Source organism: Lagopus leucura, unplaced genomic scaffold (assembly GCF_019238085.1).
Source record: "Lagopus leucura isolate 7727_CA_CO unplaced genomic scaffold, USGS_WTPT01 Super-Scaffold_760, whole genome shotgun sequence".
NCBI classification, from domain to species: domain Eukaryota; kingdom Metazoa; phylum Chordata; class Aves; order Galliformes; family Phasianidae; genus Lagopus; species Lagopus leucura.
This window is the reverse complement of record NW_024962257.1, coordinates 13,528,883-13,551,134: the sequence shown is the minus strand read 5'-3', so window position 1 is coordinate 13,551,134 and position 22,252 is coordinate 13,528,883. Positions and strand designations below refer to the sequence as shown.

The window sequence follows — 22,252 nt, the reverse complement described above, 5'->3', positions numbered from 1 at the left end:
GTGCGATGCCCGCATCAGCGCAGCACTGACAGCCCTGCTGCCTGCCCCCCCCCACCCCACACAGCCCACAGTATGAGAAAGGGTCCCGTCATCCCCCAGCCCCTGAAATCGCCTTTCTTAAAAAAAAGGGTCCCTGAAACAAATGGCAGCAAATCCCGATGCAGAGTGCACAATGGGCGCTTCAGTCCTGCCCAGGGGGAGGGGGCGAGGGGCTGTCAGTGCCCAAATAAATTCAATTTGCTGTTAAGAGGCAAAGGAGACCGCGGGTATTCAGGGCCCCAATTAACATTCCAGTGGCACTGCTCTGCTTTCGAGGAACAATCACTTTTTTGGGGAGGGAAGGGGGGAGTGATGAGCGTTGGATGCTCCCGGAGAAAGGAGCCACGTCCCCACCCCAACAGAGCCCGAGCTCATGTGTGTGATGGGAACCACCAAACAAAACCAAGAATACACAAAGATGGAGCCTGCGCCAACAGAACCTGCAGATAAAGCCTCTCATGTCCACCATCCAGCATCATTTGCCTTCGCTGCTGATCTAAATGCTGTCTGCACAGACTGTGGTAACAGAAAGAGGCAGCTTGCTGCTGGGCTGCTGACAGTGGTGTTCCATTGGGGTGATGAAGAACAGTGCCATGAGCCACAGCACAGCCCCACGCAGGGCTGGGTGCTTGGCAGCAGGGGGTTCTGCTTCCACCAGGGCTGGTGGTGTGGGCAGAGCCCTCAGGGCAATATTTAAGGGTGTCCAACAGCTCTCTGTGTTGGAGGAAATGTGCCAGAGTGGCTCCCAGGGAGGTGGGGGGGCAGCAGAAAGGGCTGTGTCTATCTGAGCATCCACAGCCTCCACCCCAGGTCTAAAGAGCTGGGCCTTCTTACCCCACACAAAGGCCTGCATGCAGAAGGAGCTCCCTCTCAGGTCAGCACTGGGCTCTATTTTTCCCTGCCATGTCCCTGTCCTACCACCTGAGCACCCTGCACAACCTACCACTCTACAATTGATGCCACAGATGCTCTCTGGAAGTACCTTCAGTGGCCACAAGGAACAGTAAATGACACCGTGAACAAAAACCTGAAATGAAAGAGCTGAGCTGTGGGCTGGACTCTGGAAGAAGAATCCAACCACGAAACAGAGAGCCCAGCTCTCAAGTGGGAAAGACTGCTGCCAGAGGGGATGCAGCATGAACCAAAGCCAGGCTCAGCTGTGCTCTGCCCACTCCCACCCCGCAGACCACACGTGTGCCTCCTCCCCTGGCGATGCCATCACTGCTGCAGTCAAATGAGGGATGAGCTCTCCCACCTCCAGCACAGCCCCACAGTGCCCTATGCACATCTCCACACAGTGGACCCTTCAGAACGTTCCTCCCTCTCTCCAGGAACTCCAACAGAAGCACCAGCACACGGCGGAATGGGGCACATGCAGGGTCACTCCGGGACATTGGCTTTCATATTGCCATCTCTAAGTGCCCAGAAGAGCTTGGAAAACCCTCGCCATGCAGGATACACCCAGTGCCGAGAAGCATGAAGATCTACAAGCTGAACATTGTCACCATCTGCAGAAGCCTGAGCTATTTCTGCCTCTGCAAACATTCCCTTGTAAAAACTGGCTCTTCTTTCCAAAGCCTCCAAACTGGTCACTAAAAAAATAAAACGTGAGAGCGGAGAAGTGAGATGACCGAAATGCTAATGGGAGCCCCGGGTCAAACCGCCTCCCCTGTCACCAAGCCCTCCTCGCCAGCACATTCCTGCCACTAATGAGGCCCCGCCGCTTCCTCCTTCCTCCTCAAGTTGCTCCTGGTGATGCAAATCCACCGTCTTTGTTTCTATTCTTGGAGGAAAAACAGAACCAAAGTAAATAGCAAAACAGCTCTTAGGTTTCAGGATCCTTTCTTTTTCCACCCTTCCCAACAGGGCAGGGCTGCCGTTGCCGTCAGAGCGAGGTGACACCTGACCCCAGACATCGTCCTGCGCCCGCCGGAAACGCTCTGCTAATCTCCAGTCTCCGATGTCCCCACGGAGAAACCTGCAGGACTCGATGACCATTACGTGTCCCTTCCACCTTGGGATGCTCTATGACTCTTAGAACTCTGCTTCCCTGTGCTCCCAAGGAGTTCAGGATGGCACCGGCAGCCTCCCAGCAAGGGCAGGGTCTGCAGAGAGCACAACGTGCACCCAGTGCAGGCACAGCTGTCTCCTCCAGCAGGTTGGGGAGGTGTCCCCAGCAGAACACCTCTGCCTGAGGAGCTGATCCCATCCCAGGCTGCACCCACAGAGACCTTGTGTTGCCCAGTGTGTGCCCACCACCAGGGTACAGGTGCACAGTGCTGCACAGCAATGCAAATAAGAGCTGCCATCACCCTGCGGGTGCCAGCAGAACAAGCAGCCGGTACAGCAAGGTGACGGCTGTGCTGCCATCATGCTGGAGGGCAGCCAGAAGCTGGGGCTGAAATCAGCTCTGATGCTGCTCAACTCCAGCAGAGGCTGCAAACAGAGATGGCACAGACAGGTAAGTTGGTGATTTTGCAATGCAACTCTCTGTTCAGCTAGAGATTCTGCCTACAACATCCCCAAAATCACTCGCTGGGGTTCAGTGAAGCCCAGCATGCAGACAGCTCCAGGTTAGGTGATCAGAGCTGGCCAAGGGCAGCAGCAGATGGATGCTCCTAGGGGCACTGGGGCCATTCTACTGCAGTCCCACTTCCACGGCTCTGCTGGAAGGCAGCAGTGGAGGGCACAGCTCTGCTCTGGGCACAGCTGCAGGGAAGAGCAGACACAGCCCCACGGAGCCCAGCAGCTCTCATTAGTGCTGTTCAGACATGACCGCTGCCCTCCTACCCTCCCTCACTTGGACACAAGAACACGAGGGTGTGAAGGTGGGGAGAACTCAGATCTCTTCAACAAGGGAAGGGATAGGGCAAACAAACCCTCTCCCTTCCTGCAGAGCTGGGGAAGGAAGGGTGCGAGCAGCGCAAGGGCCGCCGATAGGCATGCGGCAGCACCCTGAAGTGCAGTGCTGCAGAGACCTCTTGCAGCACAGTGCTGCTACTGCATGCCTGCCTGCAGCCCAGCGTGGGAGAGCAGCACACTGCACACTACTGCACACGCAGCTCATCCAGTGCAAAGTGTCACCTGTGGACGGACACTGCCCTCAGTGGCTGCTAGCTCTGCTGCCCATCCACCTGGCACATCCTTGAGGCCTGATCCTTGAAACCACCACGACATGCAAAAGGCTTGCAAGCATCTCACTGCAGGGAGCAGCTTGCAGGGAAGGTGCTTTGCAGAGAGCTGCCCCATTTCATCAGGCATGCGGGGCGCTGCTCAGAGCCCCACATCTGCAGACTGTGAGCTGTGAGCGCATGAAGACAGCGCAGCAGCCAGGTGTGCTGTCTGGTGTCTGGGGGAGAAACTGCGAGAGAGTTTTTAAAAAGAATAAGACAGCACGTCTACCAAGGCAAACATAAGAAAGTGCCACAGGAGAAACAAGAGGCCCTGTGACCAGCAGCAAATGTGACCTATTACACCTGGCCTGAGCAGTGAGCAGGCTGGGATGCAAGGATGTGCAACCACGGAGCCATTCCTGCTGTCAAAAAAGAAATGAGAAGAAATCAGGATGGCAAAAGACACCCGGCTGTGCCCTTTGGGACCACCAGGAGCAGCCCTGGCTGCCAGGATGCGGACACCAGAGGGACCCAGGTGGAAGGTGCACGGCCACTGCCACCATCACACAGCCACTAGGAGGGGACAGGCAGTGGTGGCACACCAGGACCTCCTCACCATGACCAGATCCTGCCCCCTGCTCCAGCCCTGCCAGTACAGGGCCAGGTGTCCTTGCTGCACCCGCAGCCCCACTGCTCCTGCACAGCACCAAGCCAGGAGAGGGAGCAAACAGTGTGGATTCATGGGAGATGGAATGCTTTGTTCTTGGGGCTGGGACATGTGGGATCTAGAGGCCATTTCCCAGCATTTTGCATGTTAGGAGCAAATCCAACCCACACCTGCCCTTGTAGGAGGGAGCCCTGAGCCTTGACACAAGCTCCCACCAACACCCCACCTGCAGAATGGCAGCCCTCAAACCAAAGCCTGTCTCAGCAATAAAGCCCTTCCCATTTCAAGCCCAGGGACTCTCCTGTTTCTCCCACTGTTTCAGGCACCACCATAGACTGTACGCCCATACACTGCTCATCCAGGGCTCTCACACCCAACAGAACAGCATATGCAGGCAATATGCAAACACTGTGTGCTCTTGTCCTGTACCAAGTGCTGTGTGAATATCAGTGAGTGGGTCCCAGAGGCACTTTCCCTTTGGAATCCTGGGACATTTCCAACCCCCAAACCTTCCTTCTGAAGCAGGAATGCACTCTGGCTGTGACCAAAGGTCCCCAGGGCCAGAACACTGGTGCTGCAGGTCGCATTTAAAGCAAAAGAAAAATACAACTCCATTGATCTTACTGAAAACAAGTCCAACCCTGGTGGAAACAGCTGATGAGCACAGTCTGCTGGCTGGCACCACTAAGCAGAACTCCCCTTGCAAAGCCCTGAGCCATGTTTGCACACACAGACCAAAGCACCTGCAGCACGGCCTGCCTGTGCTGCTGCTCAGTGCCCAGGAGACGATGCGTGCTTGGTGCTGCTCTGCTTCAGAGGTGGGTGTTCAGCACACAGTGAGGCACCCCAGTGCACCCAGACCCACCCTTCCATGCAAAGAGTAATGCAAAGGAAGGTGGTGTGGTCGCATGCTGAGTTAGGCTGCATCTGCTCCACATCTTCAATGCCATCCTCCCGGAGCACCACACGAGCCTTGCTTGGATCTGGGAGACACCTCCCTTTGACTAGGATGAGAGAGCAGCCCAGCAGGTTGCATGCCCCTTCCCAGGACTTCCCCACACCTGCTTGGGCACTGGGGCACCACAAGATGCTGCTGCAGCTCAGCCCACGTCAGTCTGAGCAGGAAGCAGCTGTGCCCCGCTCCTGTTTGCTGGCTGTGACTCGTGGCTCCCCACTGATCTGCAACTCCGAGTGATTCACACCCGGTCTCTCCCCCTCAGTGCCCACTCCCCGGGATTGTTCTCAGCCGGATGAGCAGCTGCCCGGCGCGAGCATTCCATCATCATTGATTATGTTTGTAATTTTTATTGGAATACTCATCGATGAACAACAGTCAGCAAGCGAGCGCTGTGCTGAGGGCAGATGGGCACAACGGGATGATGCAGTGCAGCTCTCACCCACCTCCACGCGTGCTTCCTTAGACACACGCTGCCACTGAGCTCTGCAGCACCCTTGCTGCCTTCTTTAGCCCTTTTGTGAATGGTGACCCACCTGCTGAACGGCTCCAACCCTTCTTTTTCCTCCTGTTCTTGAAGCATATGTTGTAAACAAGAATCACAGAACGGTCGAGTTGGAAAGGACACTAAAGATCTCCCAGCCCCAGCCCTGCCATGGGCTGTACCCCCCAGCTCAGGCTGCCCAGAGCCCACCTGTAGCCACAGACACCTTCAGGGACGGAGCACTCACAGCTCTGGGCAGCAGATGGAATCAGGGCAGGGCTGACCGTGGGCATCCAACAGATCCAGCAGGTGCTTGCGTGCTTCAGGACAAGATCCAGTGGTGGGGGTAACACAGGGATGGGGAAGGGATGGCTCTCACCACTCAGAAACCACAACCCCACGTTGTGCCCCTCGCAGTGTGGGTCCCTGCACAGCCCCAGCCTGACACGTGCCCCACGCCAAGGGACGCGTGCGGCTGTGACAGCGGCACAGCAGTGACCAAACGCTCCCAGCTCTCAAAGACGGGGACTGTGCCAACGTCAGCAGCCTGAGAGCAGTGCAAGGGGAAGGCTCGTCAGAAAGAAAATTCATTCTGACAATCACAGAAATCGGAATTCATTTAAAATTCAAATTATGCAAATTCCAGTAATCCCTACATGCAGATCCATCACATGCCAGCAGTGGGACGGCAGACACGCCACTGGCTGCGGCTCGCAGAGATCCATCCATCACCAGCTCTGCAGACTGTGCAGGGCTGCAGGCAGCACCCACCGAGTCCCCCAGCACTGGCACCAAAGGGAAAAGCTCCCATACCCCCACGGGCACAGGGTGCAGGCCCCAGGGGCTCCCATGCCAGCTGCAGGAAGTCCTCTCACGGAGAAGCATGGATGAGTGCTGCAAATATGAAGCCTCCATTGGGCAGAGCCCCCAAAACGGGGACCCTGCTTCATCTGCACCCGGCCACAGCATCAACACCTTTCAGCCACAAGGATGGAGGAACAAGGACACAAGGAAATAAAAGTCATACACAAACCCTGCCACGTTCCTATCAGCCCTGTGGATGTACCCTGGAGAGCTGAAGGTCCCCAAAACCGATGAGCAAAAGCCCTCATGGAGGCAGAGGCCAAAAAGAACCACACACAGAGCACGGAGAGCTGGAAGAGAGCACAGTGCCCACTACTTACCCCACAGCAGGACCGCCCCAGCTGTACCCTGCAGTCCCTCAGACCCCACATCCTGCTGCTGCTATTGCTGCTGCTGCTGCTCATAGCCATTCCCGATACTGCCACTGCCTTCCCCAGCATAGGGCAGCAGCTCTGGGTCCCCTCTCACTGGATCCCAAGTGCTGGATCCCAACCAGCTCCTGCAAAGTCCTTGCCACAGGAAGGATCAGCACCAGGGAGCACACAAACCACTACCTTCAGTGGTGCGGTCCATGCAGTGCAAGGGGCAGGAATGAGCCCTATGCAGCAACCCACACATTGCAGGGGGCAGCCTCCAGACCCAGCCTGTGCCAGCAGGTGGATCAGCCCTTCCTCGGGGAAGGGGGGAAGCAAACAGACCCAGGAGCAGCAGGTTTATGAAGATGCATTGCAGCTGCCCATGCCTCGCAGCAGGTGAGCCCTGCCAGCCTGGGCTGATCGCCTGACAGCACTTCAGGTTACACTGGCGCACAGCGCCTGTTCTGCTCCCATTGTAGCAAAGCCCTCATCCATTTCCAACCAACGCCGGCTGCCTTTCAGTGCAAGGATACCCAAGCCCTCATTACAACCCCAAGCCAGTAACGAGGCGGGAGGAAGGCCACACAATGCTCTATATCAGGTGTCTGTCGGAAAGGGAAGACGCAGAGCCCATTAAACATTGATGGGAAGCGTGCAGCACCCGCAGAGCAGTGGGAGGAGGGCTGCCCCAGGGGCTGGGGGCTGCTCCCTGAACACCCTGCAGCCCCGAGCCCTTGGAAAGGCCCAAGTGCTGCGTGTTGAGGCAGAGCAGTGCCCACTCCTTTTTGCCTTGAGCCCCTTTTTGTTGCAACCAGAGGTGAGGCGATGGGGATACCCGCACTGTGCACTGCCTGGTGAGCAGCAGCCACCCAACCCTATGGCAGTGCTGCGACTAGGAGCCACCGAGCCTGCCCAGCATAGCAGGTGTGGGCAAACTGAGCAGCATCAGGCCGGAGAGAGACATGTCTTTTGTTTTGTCATCCACACATACAGCCAACCCTCTGCCATGCCAGTGTTCTGCAAAGCCATGTGGGTGGGTTGCATCACCCCAAGTACTCACAAACTGCCGCCGCAGCCGGGTCCGGACGCGCTCAGCCTTGGTCTCAGCAGGATGCACGGCGTAGCCCAGCGAGCCCAAGTGGTTGTCAACAGAGAGGCTCTTCCGCATGTAGAAGGAACGCATCCGAAAGTGGCTGAACGGGGCGTCCTCCACCGCCGTGCGGAGCTGCGGCTGCAGCGGGGCATCGCCAGAGGGGTCCATGCCATCGTCCTCCAGCCGCCAGGCATCCCCTGAGGACAGAGGGACAGAGGGACAGCCGCCCTGTCAGAGCTGTGCTCACCCCTGGTTGCGTGCCCAGGATGCGGGTGGAGATGCCCACCCAGACCTCCTCCATGCATCCCACCGCAGGGCACGAGGGCTGGGTGCTGCCCCATGGGAGTTCACATCCCTGCCACAAGTCCCAGGTGTTCCCACCTCATTCAGCAGCTCCCAGCCCATCAGAGCCCAACGAGGCAAACTCCTCTCAATTGTTTCCACCCATCCACTGCTCTTTGGGGTCTGGGGCCACCGTTCCCAGAGCACAGAGCACTGCAGCACGCAAGGCTGGGACAGTGCTGAGCATTCCTCGCTGCACTAAAAGGGAAAACAGGCAAAGCACACAGGTGACATCTCCATAGCATCACTACTTCCCAAGCAGCCCGGGTACGGATACTGCGTGCTTCTTGCTGCCTGACAGACAGTGAACTTTCCTCTTCCACCCCTCACCCCCCCGCAGCCCGAACTGCTTCTCAAAAGCAAGAACAAATGAACAAAGCAACCCCATGCTCAACCCTGCAAAACCCAGGCCAGCAGCACAAAGGCAGTGGTGAGGGCTGGTGCTGCTGCCTGCTCCTGCGGCTGCACCGCTTTGTTGGCTTTCTGAGCAGCCCGGTGTTGGGGGGCACAATACCGCAACCAGGGCTGGGGAGCTAAGTCCTTCAGAGCTGAAAGCAGATAAAGGCCTTAAGGAGAAAAACAGCCAGAGTGAAGGCGAGTGAAGAAGAGAAAGGAAGAGGCTACAGCTGCCAACAAAGGCGACCCGGAGCAGTGCAATACCTAGGAGCTATTTTTATTATTCTTTTTAGCCCTGCTCTGAATTTAATCAGCTGCGCCGCTCCTCTCCAAATGTCAGCTCGTACAACACAGGAGCAGCTGTTTGAAAGCTGTGATTACTCCAGGCACAAACACGTCAATCGGGACCAGCCCTGGCTGCCACCACACAGCAGCCCCACGCAGATCGGGCTGCAAGGCTGGGGCAGCTCCCAGTGGCAGGGCACCATGCATCCCATGGCCCCATTCACCCCCCACCCCATGACATCCCGCAGTGGGACGGCTGGGAGCACGCTGAGCTGCTCTGGAATTGTCACCTGCTCGGGTACAGTGGGTGTAGGGAGGCAACACAGAGGAAGTCAGGACCTTACCTCCTCCAAAACAAGGACAAGAGGAAATAACCTGAAGTTGCGACAGGGTTGGATATTAGGAAACATTTCTTCTCTGAAACAACCTTGATGCACTGGTATGGGCTGCCCGAGGAATGCCAGGGGCTTTGCTCTGTACCAGGATTCAGATCTCCACTGTGCATCCAGGTCTGTCCTTGCCCACCCTGCCTCAATGGCCCTGAAGCTCCTGAGGGAGCAGCCCTGACCCCGCACAGCCACTGCCATCCCATCCCTCGTGTCCCCATGGGCACAGTAACCATCCACAGCCCTCCATCCCACGCCCAGACCTGCTGCGTCAGAATTAGGAGCATCAGGAAACAAAGCACAGTCTGCAGAGCATTAGAATTAATCCAGGGCTCGGCCAGCTGCTGGGTAGCTTCCAGCAATCTGACAGTGAGGGCGTTAGATTAAAAAAATAATAAAAATCTTTAAAAAGTCAAAGGGTGTTGGGCAGAGGCAGCTGCTTTGTAGGGGTTTTATTTTGCACTGGATTGCCAGCCCTGGCTCACGAGCTTTATCTCTGTTTCAGTGCTAATCACCTTCCCCATCACTCCTATGGCCCCAGCGTGACACTGCTGGCACCAGAAGCGTGAAACACTTTGCCCATCAGTGCTTTTGCCAATAAAATTGCTCAGAGCAGCTGGGCCAGCCGTATTAGTATTTCATCAGGATCAGCGCAAGAGCAGAACACGACAAAAGCCTCAGTTGCCAAGAAGGCCAACCCCAACCCCCGGGTGGGGAGCATCCATCACAGTGCATCCCCAGGGCAGGAGCACGGGAAGGTGGAGCAGCCACTGTGCCCCTGCTCCCCAAGGAGGGCAGCCAGCTGTGCCCTGAAACCACTGCATGCCAGAGCACAGAGGCACCTCGGCCCACTGCAGAGCTCAAAGGAGTGAGGAGCAGCAGCTTGCTGGGCTGGAGCTGAGCACCATCTCCAAGTGGGGGTGCCCTCCTGAGCCCCCCTTAGCTTTGTCACCAACGTAACAAAAGATGGAAAAGTTTAAACGACGGCCTCAAGGATGGGCAGGCAAAAAAATCATCAAGAAAGGCAGATCTGGGAGCAGGACAACTCCATAGGGAGCAGCGCTGGGATTTGCCTGGTTGGCAGTGACTCTGGAGAACCAGGTCGCATTCGACAGAGGTTTGCAGACCCCCGTGCACTCACCAGCAGATGGGACCGTGCAGCCCTTCTGGCCATCAGGGGCTGAGTGCTTCTGGTAGGGCTTCTGCTCCGGCATCGCCTCCCGGAACGCTGCAGAGTCGAGGAGGGGAATCCTGCTCAGCACTGGGGACTGCGGGATGCTGGGCAGCGTCCGGGACTTCCCCAGGAGAGGCCTCTGCAACTTTCTGTCCAGAGATCTGCAAGGAGAGAACACAGGGCTCACTGCAGGCCCAGGGATGGCGGCTGCTTTGAGTCACGTCCTTCCCCGCAGGATGCTTTGCCATGTGCTGCCCCTGGATGGGGCACAACACCGAAGTGCAACCCTGGCTTGCGAGGCTGCAGCCGATTGGGCAAACCTTCTCCTTTTGCATTCTGATTGGGATTTGCATCCTGAGCTGCAAGCCACAGTCAGCACCAACAGCACATCGAGCACTCAGCACCTCCCAGCCAGTCCATCTTAAGACGCACGGATAATCAGAAATGAGCAAATAAACCAGAGGCACCAGGACTGAAATGATACAAATTGTGAACAAGAGAATGAAAGCTCTGCCCACCCTCCACTGCAGCTCTGTGCCTCATCCCACTGCCACCACGCCATTCTGTCAGACCTCAAATATTTCCTTCTTTCTTGCATGTGAGTCTCAGTGCTCCTCCAAATGTGCCTGCACGCAGCTCTGTTTGCTGCAGAGCACCATCAGCATGTGGGACATTAACACTGCTTTGTACCTACTGTGCTGCTCACATGGACTACATGAGGGTCAAAGGGGTGAACTCGTGCTGTTGGAGGAGAACTTTGGAGCTGCAGACAACGATTTCTATTTCAACCCCTAACCTGTTTCCATCTGGAATCCGACTTGAACCCCCAAGCAAAGGCAGTGCTGGAGATGCACCGTGCATTGTGCCACGGCCAGCAGCCACTGCTGCTGCTGAGACATCGTGCAGCACCGTGCGCTTCATGAGCCGGCCCCAGCGCCGTGCGTTACCAAGGCTGCCACATGCCATTAGTAAAGAGCCTTGATGGGAGTGTACAGCTCAATTAGAAAAGCCATCATCAACACAGCTACAGCCCATCAACAGCAGCTGTTCAGCGCTTGGTGGAAAGGAGAGCGCATACGCAAGTCTTGCCAGCCCCATCGCTGCCAGGTTCTCTGCCTCCAGCTCTGGGAATGCCACAGGGTGAGGGCGGGTGACACCAAGCTGATGGCACAGCACAGACCACTCTGCAGCACCCAGGGCACAGGTGCTGCTTCCTCAGGCATTTATTGAAAGCAAACCACCCAGCCAAAGCAGCCACTGGAGCAAGGAAAAGCCGGTGCCTGCCCCACAGCCACGTCCTGGCTGGAGAGGTCCACACCACACAGCTTCATTGCTGCAGAGAAGGAGGGGAAGGGCTGAGCAGAGAGAAAAGGGAAGGAGGCAGAGAGAAGGCCAATGCAAGTCAGCCAGGGAAAGACAGCACTCAAGCACTGTCTCCACAAACCTTTCCTCACCTTTTATTTCAATGTGGGAGAAACCACCCTCCAAAAGGCCCTTCTCAGCACGGCCCAGGCTGGTTTGTCCTTGTTCTCAGAGGCAACACAGAGCCTCTGCCTCCCCCACGGCACAGATGGAATGACCCCAGGCTAACTAACCCTCCTACGGGACAGCACAGGGCTCACAGCTGCACTTCCTCCTCTGTCCATCAGCCATCTCGCCTTCAATCCATCCCTCCGCCCCCTAAATCTGCCATGAACCAGGAGCTCATGAATCTGGGTGACCCACAGAGCACCCAGGTGGTGCCCCAGTGAAGCAGGGATAGCTCAGCCGCTGTGGGCTGTGGGGATGTTCTGACACCACCGCAGCTCAGTCTGAGCCCCACACTGCTGCCAGCAGAGCCTCCACCAAACTGCCTTTGTGCTGCTAGGTGCTACCAGGGGCTGAGGAGCAAAGGGGAGAGCTGAAAACACAACAGCAGCCTTGAGCTGGCTGCGAAACGGATTCAAAGCAAAACAAAACACAAAAAAAAAAAAAAAACACAAACAAAAAAAACCCCACAACAAAACAGCATTCAGCTCACAAGTTCAGGGAGAGAAAAACAAAACAAAACAAAACAGCCAACAAATAAAACCACAACCAACATGTGAAGCTATAAAAAATACCTCCCCCAAAGCTCAGCTGTGTGCTGGTAAATATCATGATTTCCACCAGCTGGTTTGCAGAGCTCCTCTCCTGCCATCGCTCCGGGCTGACGAGCTTTGCACAGCAGGGGCCATCGGCCGGGCAATGACAGGAGGCAGCCGGGGCCAACGGCAGCAAACCACGACGGGACACGGAGCTGCTGCTCCCCCCGGTGCCCGTGCAGCAGTGAGGATACCGAAGGCGGCCGGGATGCTCAGCAGGGGAACGGGAAAGCTTCAAGGGGGGGAGCAAACCGGAAAATGGCACGCAGCTCTTTGTTTTAAGCCATGAACCTCTCAGTCAGACACATAACAGCTTATGCTGAGAGGCAGGGAGAGCCGAGATGAGAACCAATGAGCATCTAAACCCTGCGGCAGGGCAGGTTGGCCCCTGCCCACACACACAGGGCAGACTCTCGTGGCCATCGGCCCGGCACCCGGTGCTCTCACCCCAGTTGTGGCCATGAAGCCATGGGGCAGAGCCAGAGCAGAGCTGTGCTTTGTCCTGGGCAAAGGAGGAGAATGGAGCTGAGCTCACCTCATACAGCACATTGCAGGCATGGGTGAGACGCGCTGGGCACAAACTCTGAACGCTCCGGTGCAGAAAGCCTGGTTTGCTTTAAATCCCATCATTTCTGCAGCGTGAGCAAGCGTTCCACCCCTTGAGGTCAGCATTGGCAAGGCTGCCCTAAGTCTGCTAAGCCCCGGCAAAAAGTCATCATTTCACATTTTAGCCAAAAAAATATCCCTAAGCATAGTTTTGGACAGCGTGTTGTTGTTTCAAACCCTCCTCCCCTTCTGAGATGGGCTGGGTTTTGATCTGAAGCACCAGAACCCCAGAGCACCAATAGCACCCACTGCGGCCAGGTGGACACAAGCCCGATCAATGGGATGGATTCATGCTCCCAAAATGCTGCAGTAACATCCCTGAGAAGTGCTCTGTAATGAAGGGGGGTGGATGCAGGGTGAGGGCAGGGCTGCCCGGATGGCACTGCCCCCATCCCAAGGGGCCGGCAGCACTGGGTTGTGAGGTTCCCACCAGACAGATGCAAAGAAAGCATGAGCAGAGTGCAGAACAACGTGAAAGGAAACCCACTGAGACCTTCCTGCCTTTTCTCCCCCGTGTAAACATTCATACACGATCGCAGAGCTCTTCTCTGGGTCAGCAGCACCTTGAGCAAAACAGCGCGCTCGGGTTCTGTCCCATTGGAAAGTGAGACACAAACATCTGTGCCACCACCAGCAGCTCCCCGTGGGCAGCCTGACCCCACCACAGAGCTCCTCCTCGAAGGAAAAGAGGGAGGAAATAGAATGGAAAAGGCTCCAGGGTTAAGGTAAGGACAGGGAGATCACTCGCCAATTACCGACCCGGGCCGAGCAGACTCAGCAGAGTAATTAATGTCATTAATGTAATTTATCACCTATTGCTGACGGATCAGAGCAGTGAGAACTACAAGCAAACTGAACAAACCGCGAGCCCTCCAGCCCCCTGCCGCGTCAGCACAGCCGGGGGGTGAGCCGGGGACGCAGCCCAGCACCCTGCTCCATTCACAAGCCTCCCCCTCGCCGCCTGCCGCTTTAATTAGAAGCTGTTGGCGTTCACAGAGCCTCATGGAGCCGCTTCCCCCGGTGTGTGCGGCCGGGGCCTCTGTTTCCTACCTGCCCACCCACCCAGCTGTGACTCAGTGCCAACACAGTGGGTGAATGAGGCACCAAGCAGTCTTTCTAGCAAGCGTGACTCACAGGGCCAAGGCTCGCTGCCGGAGAAGTTTGCTGCAGTCATGCTACATATGTAATTCTCCTTAATGCCAGCATAACTTCCCCTTCCTGCTAGCCCATCCAGCTGTCACACCAAACAAAAGGATGACTGTTGGGTTTTCGCCTAATCCGAGTAAAGATGAGCTTCAGCTTCTGCAGAACACAGCCAGCTCCCAACCCCATCCCCACCCTGACAATTAGCTCCAAAAGGAGCTCAGGAGCTGGGCAGAGGAGAAGAAAGCCAGCGCACGCCCCATCATCACTTGGGTTCAGATGTAACACTCCTCCAGACCCTAAAGGATGATGCTAAGAGCACCTGGGCTCTTTTGCAGCCCTTCTGAAGCAGCAAGCCTTCCCAGTGCCCTGGGGACACACACAGTGCCCGGGGACAGGAAGGGGCAGAGAACCACCCCCACAGCCATACAGCACAGCGATGGAGGCAGCAAGGCTCTGCTCACCCGCTGCAGGCAGAACAAGCACAGGATGGCCACAGAGTGCAGCCCCACAGCACCCTGCGAGCTGCCACCACAGCCAGCACCCACACCATCCACTGGCACGAGGGAGAGGGGCTGAGTCCAAAAGACACCAATGTCTGCTGCAGGGAACTTCAGCAGGATTAACTTCTGCCCAGCAGGCTGTGGCTGAGTCACTGACATGGGATTTAGGGCTATTTCCAGCTTGGCTTGGTTCAGCATCAGCACAAAGCGCTTCCACGCATCAGCAGTGGACACGTCCATCACTTTTTGTCTTACTATTTATTTCTTACATAGGTGCCACTGATCTGTCGTGGCAATAATGCAGATGCACACACACCCACACGCTGTCCTGCTGGCTGCTCAGCGAGGCGGGTGACAGAGCTGGGCAGCAGCCACATCTCACATACAGCTGCCACAAACACCTCCGAGCAGTGCGAGGTGGAAACTTCTCACTCAGATTCAAGCAATTCCCAGTGCCTCACTTACATTCTCTTTTAAAATCCAGCCCCGCCAGCTAGCACTGACCGAAGGGCACGAGACTGCAACTTGGCAGGGCTCAGTTGTGATGTCCCTGGGCAGCCGTGGGGATTCTCAGGGCTGTAAACCAGAGATGAGAGACCCGCTTTCATTTTTACCCAGCTGCCTCACGTTGCCTGCTGCTCACGCAGGGTTTGTGCCTTCAGTGCAGTTTCCAGCCCCAAAACGTGCCAGTTCTGCCTCTTCCCCATCATGACTGCATGCCTGAGCACAGAACTGCTGCCAGAGCCGGAGAGATATTTTTACACACCCCAAAGCAACCGAGCACAATCCTGCCAGGAGAACACTGCCTACTGCCCTCGCTGCCTGCCAGCACTGCTCTCAGGTCAGACCAACCTCGGCAGTCGCTGAGAAACCCTCCAAAACCCATTATCTCCATGAAATGCTGCTGGATCTGTTCCCTGCCAGGAGAGCCCGAAGCACCCAGGATCTCCAGCCAGGACAAAGCCTGGGAGGTACCTCACAAAATCACGGAATGACCTGGGTTGGAAGGGACCTCAAGGATCATGAATCTCCAACCCCTCTGTCACAGGCAGGGCCACCGACCTCCACATTTAATACTAGGATTGGTTGCCCAGGGCCCCATCCAGCCTGGCCTCCACCACACACACACAGTGAGTGCCAGTCATGGTTGTGCCTTCCTCCTTCCTGATCCACTTCTGGAAGCAGCACGAACTTGCCAGGGGCTGTCCAGTCCTTTCAGCTCAAAAATAACAAAGTGAAAGTTAGCTATTCTGTACTGCACATGTCTTTTCCTTACGTTGTTCCTCCACACCAGGCATGCAGAACACCAGGTGAGCACACTGATGCTGGCACCAGGAAACAAAGCAGAGAATGTAGCCCTACATGGCTGCACGCAGCCCCTGCTGCATTCCTGCCCAGGCTCACGGCCCTTTCGCCCAGCACTGCAGCCTCCAGAAATGCACCTCTGTGATGATGCAGACTCTCACACTGCAGAAACCAGCACAGCTCCACAGCCACTCAGCTCAGACATTCAGCTCTGCCATAAAACTCCTACAAGGCTGCAAAAAGTCACTGAGAATAAACTGCTTGTTTAAGAGGCTCTGGTGGACTTTTCCAGTCCATCACAAGCACCGGGAGGTGCTACCTGCTAGGTGCACCAGCCCAGAGACCTGCCAGCCCTTCAGCTTCATGAAGTGGGCAGCTGTGCCACAGCGGAGCGTCTCTCAAGGCGGAGGAGCACCTGCTGACACAACACAGGAGATGTGAACCACGGCATGGCTCTGCATTGCAGCTCACAGCAGAGAAATAGGACATGTCCTGGCTGGAGATCCTGGGTGCTTCTGGCTCTCCTGGCAGGGAACAGATCCAGCAGCATTTCATGGAGATAATGGGTTTTGGAGGGTTTCTCAGCAACTGCTGAGGTTGGTCTGACCTGAGAGCAGCGCTGGCAGGCAGCGAGGGCAGTAGGCAGTGTTCTCCTGGCAGGATTGTGCTTGGTTGCTTTGGGGTATGTAAAAAGAGGAGGCTGAGCAGCACCTGTGAGCACTTGAGGGTTTGGCCAACAGCACGGAGCAAGAAGGTGCTATTGCTATGTTAGCTGTCTGTGCGCAAGTTGGAGCCCTGCTGGCTCACGGCACAAATTCCCAGACCCAGCAGACTTACTCAACCCTGCTTTTTCTGTGGGTGTCATTTAAAAACGCAGGCTTATTACTTAATACCACAACTACACGCTGCTAATATCTTTTAGGTCCTCTGAGAATGAGTGGGATCACTATATTTAGAATTTAATAACACCAAGCAGCACCCTGCGTGCTGGTGTTGCTTGCTGAGTCCCAGCAGAACCTGGAGCCGATCGCCCTGAGCCACACCAACCCTGGGGGGTCCGGCCACCCTGGTGTGGCACTGCCCAGGATGCAGGAGCACCACGTTTCATTCATCCACATTGACTTGTAGAAGGAGCTTCGGTGAACAGAGACACTGATTTCAAGAGCATCCCATGATCTGATCAACGCTTATTTTGACTCCCATCAGCAGATGTATGTCATCAGGGCACAGACACAGCAACAGCAGGAGCAGCCCTTGCTTGGAGTCAGCCCTGGGGCTGCTGGGCTGCGTGGGGAAACTTCTGCTCCCAGGAACCATGGGGCAGAGCTCCGCCAGGAAGCCCCACACTCACGTGCTGGGGAAGTGTTAGAGCATCTGTGCCCAGCAACACCCCAGGAAGTTTGGTACATGAGTCACACACCAGCAGTGCTGCTTTATGGTTAGTGCTCCAGAGAGAGCAATGCACCACAGCATCTCCCTTCACACGGGTAACCAGGTCTGGGAACACAGCACCCTGTGATGGGCGGTGGCACAGTGCAGGGCCCCAGCAGCATCACCTTGCTGCCCTCTTGCTGGCACAACAGCTATATGGCAAATGCTCCCTGTCTACAAAGTGCACAGAGCAAACCCCAGGGATGCTTGTGCTCAGCAGTGCCAGCACCGTCCCCACATGCAGGCACAGCCAAACCCAGGGTTCATGGCTTCCATGTTTGTCACTGCCTGGTGCTCTCAGCTCAGCCGCAAGCACCTTCAGGCTTCTGGACAGAACATGCCATGCTCTGAGTGAGCAGGGAAGAGGTGATATCTCTGGAATTGCAGAGTGAAGAAGGGAGCAGCACTAGCACTGTGTCTCACCAGCTTGGTGTGATGCGGAGAGCAGCAGGAGGGCCCCAAACAACAGATCACCAACTCCTTAATACCATTAGCAGAGCCCAAGAAGCTCAGACACCAGGGAAGAAGGTGAGCGGATATCTCAGTGCTGTTTTTCCGTGTCAGCCCCACCTGGCACAGGCTCAGCTCTGCCTGGACTGGCACACAGGGACAGCAGGGACAGCAGCTGTGCGTCAGCTCTGGCAATAGCCCTTCCCCACAAACAACCACAACAACATTGATGCATTCCCATGCACCATGGGGTGTGAGCTCCCAGCATCACACACCCCTCCCTGCACAAAGCAGAGGCTTAGGCAGGGAGGGCACCCAGCACACAGGCTTCCATCTCCACCCATGGAGCAACCTGTTGCTGGCTCTGTAGCTGTGGGTTTTATACGCAACAGCGTGAGAGGAGGACGGAGAGAAGGACAATTGCGGTGCGTAGCCCCGCCACTGTAACAAGGGGCTGGGTGAGGAGGCACAGCACAAAGCAGGAGACAGAAGCAGGCAGGTATACGTGCAGGCAGTCACATGGCAGACACCCGAGATGCACCGCCGACACCTCAGACGTGCCCTGGGCAGAGACACAGGACACCAGACATCCCGAAGCTCCAGCATCCCAGGCAGCACCGAAATGCTGCTTGCAAAGCTCCCAACTCATCCCCAGCCCACGGTGATAGCAGAGGGCATGGGGAAGCAGCGCACCAAGGACCATGAGTCCCACCCTGCAGCCACTCCAGGACGGAGGGGGCTGCCACCCCATACCTGCACTCGGTGACACTACAGCAGCAGCTCCCGCTGCGCCGGCCCCGTCGCTCTGTGCGCAGCTCCGTCCTCGACTTCCTCAGGCTGAAGTACTCCGTCAGCTTCCCAAATGAAGCCATGGCCCCCGCCAGCTCCCAGCGCACGCCCGCCTGCAGCCGTGGGCACCACCACGCTCCCGCATGCTATGTCCCAACTCGTGGCCCTGCACGCTCCATCAGGTGTGGGACCAGGAAAAGAGCGCTGCAGGTCCAAAGGTGAGCTCAAGGCAGGAGTCAAGGTGAGCCCTGGAAATGGGAGGCTCTGCCTGCCTGAGCCGTCCACAGGCACCAGGCTGCACGGCGGGAGCTCAAGGCCGCGTGCTTCTCTACTGTAACGTGGCAGCTGCTGCAGAGCTGAGTTAAGAAGGAGGGGAAAAAATAATAATGCCCTGTGGAAAGGATCCCTCGGCAGAGGTGGCACGAGCCTGCATGGCCCCACAGCAAGTGGATGTTCAGCACATGCCCAAGATGAGGGAGCCGGTCCTCAGCCAGGTGGGGGGATGGATGCTGGCCAGGTCAGCAGCAGCAACGTGAATGCCTGGGACATCAGCTGGTCAGATGGATTTCCAGAGGGTCTGTTCTTATGGCACAGGGATCAGCACAGGAGGTGGAGAGCATCCCTGCTTGCTCTTCTTGTGGCTGTTTGGAGTTTTCCAGTTCTCCTCCCTCCCTGTTTTCCAATGCAGAAGCCAACCCTTTGCCTCCAGCAGCACCTACCCAACACGATTTTCCAGCTCACCGAACACCTGAGCACGAGGAGAGGCACAGGCATTTAAAACGAGCAGCTCTGATCCAACCAGAGGTCACCTCTGGGCTCTGCTCCCCGAGCTCCGGCACAAAGCATCTCTCCCGCTGGCAGCAGGCAGAGGGATGCCGCAGACTTGGAGGGAAATCCTGCTCCCAAAGCTCCCCCGTTGGGAGCTCTGCATCCTCGGTGCCGGGCGCCGCCTGGGCAGAGGGAAAGGAAAAAAGGCTTCAAAACGCCACTCCAGCCCTGCAGAGCAAAACCCGGTCGAGTCAGCGAGGTGCATCCAGGGGCGGCGGACGGAAACCCCCGGCCGTGCCGGCGCAGACCCTCGGGGAAGCGGCCAAGACGAGCGGCGCTAACCGAGGCGGCAGATCCGCGAGCCGCTTTCGCATCCTCTCGATCCCCGCGTTGTGGATGCCATGTTAAAATAGATAAATAAATAAACAACGCAAATCATTCATTGCTTCCTCCCCGCTCAGAGCCATCCGCTGCCGGCAGTCCGCTTCCCCGCCCCGCCGCTTTCCTCCCTGTTTCTCCTCCTCTCCCTCGGCTCCCCGCTCCGAGTCCGACGCCTTCCAGCAGCAGCGGGGTACGCCCCGCCGGGGTGGGGGGAGAATCTCCTGCCCGCCCCCCCCCGCGCCGCCCACCTGCCCGCCCCGAGGGGCTCCAGCGCTGCCGGAGGCTCCCCAAAATCAGCGCGTCGGCGAAGAGAGGGGCGAAGGCACGGCACGGGCTGGCCGTGCCGCCACGCACATCCCGGCTCCCCGTTACTATTCGAGGCGAAAGGCGAGACGCCGAAGGAGGGCAGCGGAGTTGGGGGGGGGGGGGGGGGGGGGGGGGGGGGGGGGGCAGCGGGGAGCGGTGCGGGACGGAGCGGGCAGAGCGCGCTGCGAGCGAACCGAACGCCCGACGCCGGTGCCGGAGCAGCGGTCAGCCGGGGCCGCAGCGGAGAGCGGGGGGAGGAAAAATGCGGAGCGAGGTCCGGCGCGATGCTGTCCCTTCCCCTCCGAACGGAGCGATGCTGCCGCGGAGCCTCTCCGCCAGCCGCCGTGCTCAGCCTTGCTCTGCAAATGGCATCGCGTTCGATTTGCAAAGGCAAATTTTTTCGATTTGCCAAAAGCAGCGTCGTTCTGAGGGGGACAACAGGGCGACGCGGAGAAATGTGGAGAAAGCAGAAGGGTGTGTGCACCAGACCCAAGCTCCCAGGAGTGAGGCTGACAGCCCCAGCACCCCGCGGCCCAGCAAGGGCAGAGGGCTGATGTTGGAAAGTTCAGAGCAGGACAGCTCTATGGACTTCTCCAGGTGTGATGGACAACCGATTCCTGAGGGGATTGCCACTCTGCAGCCCCTGCTGCCACATCCCACCTCCCTGCCCAGGAGGGACCAGCTGCAGCCTCATCTCTCCTCCACCTTTCAAGCCCCCTCCCCGGGTGCCCTTAGGCCAAAGGAAGGCTGTTCCCTTCCTCCGAGGCAGAGGAGAACCCCAGGCCCTGAGGTCAGCCCTTGGGGACAGCGCTGTCACAGCCACCAGCTTCCAGCCGAGTGCTGCTCCTGTCATTAAGCAGAGACAATCTGCTGAGATGCTGCTGAAATTTCTCTCATTTCACATTAGCAATCTGCTGTGCTGGGGGTGCAGCCGTGTACTCAGTGATGCGAAAGGCAGCTTCCCACTGCCATTTAACAGCAGAATGAAAAACTTTAAATGAAATCGTAGTTAAGTTTGTGCATCATTTTGTTTTCATTCTGTTTTGTGATTCTTTTTAAAGAAGAGCTGCAGAGAAGACAGGGGGTAAAACAGAAATGAGGATCCATAGGGGCTGGGACTCTGTGCAGCCACACACACACCCCAACACCTGCCACAACACTGCACAAGCATCTCACACCTGTTCTGGAGGGGAAATAAAGCCATGAGCGTGCCACAGTGTCTGAGCCCATCACATTCCTGTGCACGTGCCCACCAGGGCAACAGATCAGCACTTCCCATTTCAAAGCCCTCACTTCCAACAAGATGAAGGCTGCGCAGACCCAGGAAACGACACAAATCTCAGCTTGCAACCAACAACAGCCCATTTTCCAGGCAGAAATGCTATCAGCTCCCTCCCAGCAGCCTGAAACAGCCCCACGCTTGGTGCCCAGGTGCAGGGCTTGGAAACCATCCCTGCTGCTGCAGATGGCTCCGGCCCCAAGCCCAGGGGTGTCCTCACAGCCCCATTGCTGTGCTGCCGAGCAACCTGCAGCTGGATGCTCTGTTGTTTCCCTGGGCAACTTTTATTCCAACAGCTCTCCTCCACAGCAGCTAGGGAAAAAGGGAAAAGACATTGGTCAGATGGAGCTGACGGCTTCATCTGCTCCCACAGTACCAGAGGATGCCAGCATCATTCCTGCAGGGCTTTGCTTTCAGATCCCCATGCCAAGAATTGAGCTACACAAACCCCCCTCTCTCCTGGAGCCACAGCTCCCAGAGCTCAATGACTGCTGCTGGATTTGATGGGTCGGCTGTTTGATGGATAAGGAACTGGTTATGAGATCACACCCAGAGAGTGGTGGTCAATGGCTCAATGTCCGGATGGAGATCAGTGATGAGTGGTGTCCCTGTTAAAGAGCTGGTGCTCTTTAACATCGTCACCAGTGACACGGACACTGAGATTGAGTGCACCCTCAGCAGTTTGCAGGTGGCAGCAGGCTGTGGGGGGGCACTCAGTACAGCTGAGGGGTGCGATGCCATCCGGAGAGACCAGGGCAGGCTGAGCGCCCAGGGGAACTGCGTGAGGTTCTGCAAAGCGCGAGGTCTGCAGCCGGGTGATGGCAACCCCTGCTATCAGTGCAAGCTGGAGGATGTAAGGATGGAGCACAGCCCTGCTGGGAAGGACTGGGTGTCAGCTGGGCATGAGCCGGCAGTGTGCTCTTACAGCCCTAAAACCAATGGGATCGGGGGCTGCACCCAAAGCTGCGGGGCCAGCAGGGTGAGGGAAGGGCCAGACTTTGTTGTGACAAGACA

At 57.0% G+C, this 22,252-nt stretch overlaps 1 protein-coding gene across 4 annotated transcripts in view; it reads right to left on the bottom strand.

The window, feature by feature from the left end:
• Window positions 1–22,252, bottom strand: part of LOC122176056 (ankyrin repeat and fibronectin type-III domain-containing protein 1-like) — a 133,549-nt gene that overhangs the window by 78,570 nt on the left and 32,727 nt on the right. For all 4 annotated transcript variants that reach the window (XM_042864282.1, XM_042864285.1, XM_042864284.1 and 1 more), the window contains exons 3-4: window positions 10,122–10,315; window positions 7,539–7,768 (exon numbers count right to left, since the gene is read on the bottom strand). In XM_042864282.1, the coding sequence (XP_042720216.1) occupies window positions 7,539–7,768; window positions 10,122–10,194 (303 nt within the window). In that variant the 5' untranslated portion in view covers window positions 10,195–10,315. The remainder of the gene's footprint in view (window positions 1–7,538; window positions 7,769–10,121; window positions 10,316–22,252) is intronic.